General features: G+C 43.3%; 1 protein-coding gene across 3 annotated transcripts in view; it reads right to left on the bottom strand.

The window, feature by feature from the left end:
* Nucleotides 1-3177: 3177 nt before the first annotated feature.
* B4GALT4 (beta-1,4-galactosyltransferase 4) overlaps nucleotides 3178-5946 on the bottom strand; it is a 48919-nt gene continuing 46150 nt past the window's right edge. For all 3 annotated transcript variants that reach the window (XM_045001222.1, XM_045001224.1, XM_045001223.1), the window contains 2 exons: nucleotides 5033-5137; nucleotides 3178-4403 (listed from right to left, as the gene is read on the bottom strand). In XM_045001222.1, the coding sequence (XP_044857157.1) occupies nucleotides 4262-4403; nucleotides 5033-5137 (247 nt within the window). In that variant the 3' untranslated portion in view covers nucleotides 3178-4261. The remainder of the gene's footprint in view (nucleotides 4404-5032; nucleotides 5138-5946) is intronic.

Here is a 5946-nt window from a genome sequence, read left to right as displayed (position 1 = left end):
TAGCCCTCTTATGGTTCCTGTTTTATGTGACCACTTGCAATGTACATGAGCTTCTCCACAGGAAGTCTAGCGGCTTGGTATAGCAAAGTCTTGTCTAGTCATAAGTAGAGCAGGAACCTGAGTATTGGCCTCCTGCATAACTTTTTTGTGTGTGTGTGTCTGCCAGTGCTGATCTAATTTATAATCTATTCACTTAGTAGTGTTCTAAAAAAACTCAGCATGGGACTGGTAGAAATAACATTCCATGTATCTATAAGAGCTAGAAAAGGGTTACTTTAAACATAAGTTACCAATCTCCCCTCAGCTGCAGGAATTGGTAGGACCCTACCAAATTCATAGTGTATTTTGGTCATTTTCAGAGTCATGAGATTTTTAAAACTGTAAATTTCATGGTGGTGTAATTGTAGGGGTCCTGACTCCTAAAGGAGTTGTGGGGCAGTCACAAGGTTATGGAAGGGGGGGTTGCAGAACTGCCAACATTACTTCTGCGCTGCTGTTGGCAGTGACACTGCCTTGAGAGCTGGACCCTGAAGTTCTCATCCATTCAGAAGTACAATGCAGGCTTCCCTAAATTCCTGCCACCACCTCAACTCTGCCCTGGAGAAATCTGAATAAAAGGGGAGTTCAGTCTCCACAGCCAGTTCAGTCCTTGGCCTAGCCCTGAGCCTGCAATAACGGGGAACATCACTTTTGTGATAGACATTTCTCCATTGAGTGTGTGAACTCTCAGCTAGTTCTACAAAGGTGCCAGTTCTTAATGCTTTAGTAACTAATCTTGGGCTAACACCCTAGTTAAAGGCCTGTATCTTCCCCCTTTACCAGTCCTTTCAGCCATCCAGTGGGCCATCTCTTCAGTTTTCACAGATCATGTGAGACAGCTAGTGCATTTCACTACCTTTCCTCTGTGTCACTGTGACCAGCCATTTATTCCTAGCTGACTGCAAGCAAGCTTTGTCATAAATCTAAAGAAGTCATTTTGCTCCTATTGTATTTCTTACAGGGTTACATCTTTTAAGCAGCTGAAGCTATTTAAACAGTCCCCTACTCCTCTGTGTTATCTGGAGGTCACACTGCTAAATGTGTTAATCCCTTTAGGGGAAGGGGACTGACCCATTCCTAAACAGCTGTGGAGTGACCCTCAGGTCTAGCCAATAATAAAGTTTAATTAGACCAGTCTGTCCCTTGGGTTGTTGAATCTTTTAAACTTCCAGCTAAGGTAAGCCCCTTATTTTTCATTTCACACTGCCTTCCATTCTGGATCATTTCTGTTGTAGGATGGGGAAATAGACATGTTAACAAGGAAAAATTACTTATCCTTAATGGGAATAAGAATACCAACTGAGTTGTCATCTTTCTTGGAGGCTAAAGGAGAAGTGGTTGAAGCTGGACTTTGTACCCCTCCCCCCCCAAGATAGATTTAATCTATTTCTAAAAGACCCCCTCTCAATACATTGGCAGTAAAGCACCACTTAGTTATCCTGTCCTGTTTCTTAATACAAATTGAATCCCTCCCACCCCTTAACAAGGCAGCAGTACACACACAGGGGCTTTGTATTATGTCCTGACAATCAACAGACTGGCTGTGTAAGGACTGGCAGTCTCAGGGGAAAGCCCTATTTTTTTAATTTCCTTTCCCCTAGCAGGGTCTGAATCTGCACACTTTAGGATTAAAAGCCTCAGTGTCCCAACTATCTCTATTTGCTCTTTCTCTATGCCTTACCAAGCTGTTCTAGTTTATGTCCTGTGCCTATTAAAACAGGGTTTTTCACTAACCAACTTCTCAAATGCATCCAGAAACTACTAGAAAGAGCATAAGTTCTGGCATGCACAACCAGCTGAGGAATATTAAGAAAGACTACTGGCTTCTGCACTTGCAAAGTCTTTTTTGCCTTCCTGTTCAGCATAGACTGGTGGTAGCATTCTGTAGGGGGGACAAGAGGACCAAACAAAATGCAAATACTGTTTAATTTCCTTTTGTCATTAGGTAGCCCTAGAGATTAGTCTGTTCTAAAAACACCATTTCTCCAGAGCAACTGCTTTGTATTCAGTCTACAGACTATGTCATATTCTCCACCGTCTGAAGTCTACTAGCCCAGGATGAGGAAGTCCTTGTGTCATAGCCACAACAGAATGTGTGGTGGGATAGAGCTCCCCTGCATGAAGCAGACACTTTTGACAGCTGCAGCTTCCTTACTATAAGGAACGTTTATTGCTGCAGAGTTCAGGGGGAAACAGCAGATGGCAGCATATGATGGAATTTACTTTTCAAAGTGTTCAGGGTGGAGCAGTGTCTCAGCTTTTATAGCATTAATGATAGCAAACATCTGCTATTTCTATTATACATCACTTCTAATTGTCACTGCCACACACTTAATTTTCCAAACATTGACCTTTTGTCTCAAGTTCTCAAGATGCGGTCTCTTGCTTTTTGACAGAATTGGAAAACAAAACCAAATCCAAACATACCTTCAAGTAAAATCCTAGGTTTTGAGGAGTAAGTTAGGAAAACCCTCCACACTTTTCCCATTATAAAAGCATTCTGGGCACACAATGCAGTGAGAGCAAGAATGACTGAAATGTAAAACTTGGCCCATTTGCTTGATTTGATGAAAAAGGTAAGAGTGTAAAAAAAATCTAACTTTTCAGATTGAAGCAGAGTGTCTGGAAGGACCTACCCCCTTTGTGACCTCACTGTATGCAGTCAACCTGTTCAGCCCTGGTGGGCTTGAGCAAAGGCTGCTTTTGGGACAGTTTTGCATAGGGGAGATGGAGTTGGGAGTGTTTATTTTCTCTCCCCTCAAAAAACCACCTGCCTAACCATCAGCAACAACAGGAAAAACAGTGGAAGTGGAAAAATCTGGCACTGGTACTGGTTTTAAAATCTCAGCAATTTTTGGTACATTCCAAAATATTAGTAATTTCAGAGCTAATCTGAAGAGCAAATGGATGCAGTTGGCAAACTCAGGGGCCAAGATGGACACTGTTCATAAAAGCAGTAAGCCGTAACAGCTTGAGTCTTTCCTCTGCAGGATAGAATGAATATGCTTAGCAACTAGCCACAGGAAATAATTCTTTAGACTTCACATTACCATGAGCAGGGTTTTTAACATTTAAGTTTCTAGGTAATAAATTACTGCTTCCTGGAGGAAATAATATAACAAACATCAGAATCAAAGCTTTTTCTTCTTGAGAAGACTATGATCTTACATTTATTGATTGCAACCAACATCTACCCATCAAGCACCAACACAGTGTTGTCTGCTGCTGTAGAGAAGGGGCTTACAACACTCCCATGCATTTGCAGTGGGAAAACTTGCAATTTACCGCAACTGCTAACCAGTTTATCCACAAATCAACCCCATTTTTTTTTTAAAGTGAGAACTACAAAAAGTCAAGTCATTACCTTGCTGGGTATTTATGCCACACTGAGCACCAGGCTAACAGTGTCTCGGAAGCAAGAAACGGGGGGTAGTCTCAATCCATTTTATACATGACTTATTTGTGTGTATTCCCTCAATGCCCAGCCCAGACTGGCACAGTAGAAAGGTGATAACCATACTAGTGTCTGTATTACAGTCTTGCTGCAGAAATAAGTGAGCCTTTCATATATCCACAGGACTCTTGAGCACTCCCACTAGGTACTGAATTGAACTGATGAAGGACAAGGGAATCCTTTGGAGTGAAATGGGTTGTATTTTATTGAGAGTTTTTAAACTCTCTTCAATGTGGCTGCAGCTTACTTCCCTCTCCCTTTCCTCGCTCAACCAGGCTGAGATCAAATCAGCTTTTCTAAACAAGACTTTCGGCTATGAAATATTCTTGCGCTTTGTATGATAACACCGTCTCACTCCTTTTGAAAACACGGCAGTGTTGGCTCCTGTGTCCTGCTCTCTAATTGCAGAAGGTTTGGAAACAGCTACTGGAGCTGAAGCCTTTCAGTGGGTGTAGTTCAAGTTCCCAACAAGGCCAATAAAAAGCCAACAGTCCGAACAAGTCGACTAAATATCCTAGTGAAAACAAACTAACAGGCACGGCGACATATCCATTCAGTCAGTCCAGGTCCCCTGCTTAACGCACAGCGCTGCCACAAAACAAAATTAGTAACCAAATAATTAGAAAGGATGAAAGAAGCTATTTCCTCTGCACTGTCTCTGTGCTGCTGGGGGAGCCCTTCCGGCAGAACACTGCCTTTCCAGGCACTGCAGCAGCTACCGCAAGCGGAAGATCTATTCCCGTCTCCTAGAATCTACAGGAAACACTGTTACGAGATCTTGGGTGGCATGCTGAAATCCACTGTGACATTAATGTACAAAGGATTGTGCTCCACCGAGAGCAGTTTATAGGAACAGGAGTTCAGCCCATCTGTTTTCCACACTCGGGACACCTGCCGCAAGAGTTTCATCCTAAGGATACAATCAAAGAAAAAAATATGCATAGGCCTGTGGAGTTAAGAAACCCCTACTCCAGAGCTGGAGGTGCCATTACAATTCACAGCAGAGGAGCATCAAGCTCTACCCTGCACCTATGCTATTGGGGGATCTGAAGGAGAAGTGAGAGCACTTTAAAGTCTGTGTTCCTTTACCCAGTTTTACATCTATTCTCGTGTGTGCATGTGTATTGGGAAGCAGAAAGTCCTGCTTTCCCTTCCCTCAGCAGGATCAGACACACATGTACAGGGAGCCTATAATTTCATGAAAACTCCTGGCTTTCTAACCTTTGAGGCTTGAAAGATAAGGTGCACCCAAATGATGGATATGTGCCTGTAACTGTAACTCTGTCTTAGTTGTTGAGGGCGGGGGGGAGAGGGGAGGCATTTATGTGCACAATTTTAAGAGGTGCTCAGATACCAGGCAGTGGTCTCCAGGAACAAGCCTAGATTGTTAGCCTCTTTCTCCTATAAGGCTCACAGGAGAAGAACACTGCAGAAAGCACTTTCCCAGATGGTGTTAGCAGGAGAGAGGCTGTGCCATCAGTCCTTTCTGTCTCCCCCTACAGGGAGAGGGTGTGGAATGGAGTGCTAGTCCTTACTCACCTTTCTCCATTCGCCTCATTGCCTCTGTCTCTTGTGTGGAAGATCATCGTATACTTTCCTACATCAGGGGATGGCCGCATCACCCTCATCTTCTGCATCTCAACCCTGAAAGTAATAACATTACAGTGAGCAGAACAGTACCTGTAAGCATGGCAAGAAGAGGGTCACAGACTTCTCAAGGGCACCTAGAGGATGATGGGGAGCTAAAACATGTATATAGACAGAACAGAGAGCCACACCCCCAAAGAACTCAGACACACCCTCCTCTCTCCCCCACACCACACTCCACCATAGAAATGGAGCCCAGCAAACTTCTCTTCTCCCACAGAGCACTCAGTTAGGGCTCCAGTCACCCATTCCCTTTGACCACAAGCAATTAACGGTTACGCTAGTATGGCTTATTTGGGGGGTTTAAACACATTATACTACAGAGCATTTAAACAGCCGTTCTCTCTAGCCTTGTGGTCTGTTTCATGTTGGCTGTATTCATCCAGGGAGTCTATGGCAAGGCCTCATTCATTCTACAGTGAACTTGGCCCAACTTCTGTGGCAGGGCCCTGGATTCTAAGGCTCTCAGGTGAGAGCTGAAAATGCCAGGGTATCACCAGGAAAATTAAAAACAACACAGTCTATGGAATGCATATTTAACTCTATTATTATTTCTTTTGATATTAAACTCACATTATTTTATGCTGCCCATTCCATTTTCAATGAGCTACAGGCTTTTACATTGAAAATCCAATGGCATTGAAGAAGTTAGAGGGAAGCTAAAGATGTCAACTACTAAGGTAGGGGACCCATTGTGGATTTTGGCAACGGAGGAGGCAGTTTAGCATAGCGGGATAAACACACAAACTGGCTGTTTGTCAGAAGGACCAAGGCACATGAACAAGGAAATAATAATATTGATATTC

This window comes from Mauremys mutica, chromosome 1, assembly GCF_020497125.1.
Source record: "Mauremys mutica isolate MM-2020 ecotype Southern chromosome 1, ASM2049712v1, whole genome shotgun sequence".
Lineage (NCBI taxonomy): Eukaryota > Metazoa > Chordata > Testudines > Geoemydidae > Mauremys > Mauremys mutica.
This window is presented reverse-complemented; position numbering and strand designations above follow the sequence as displayed.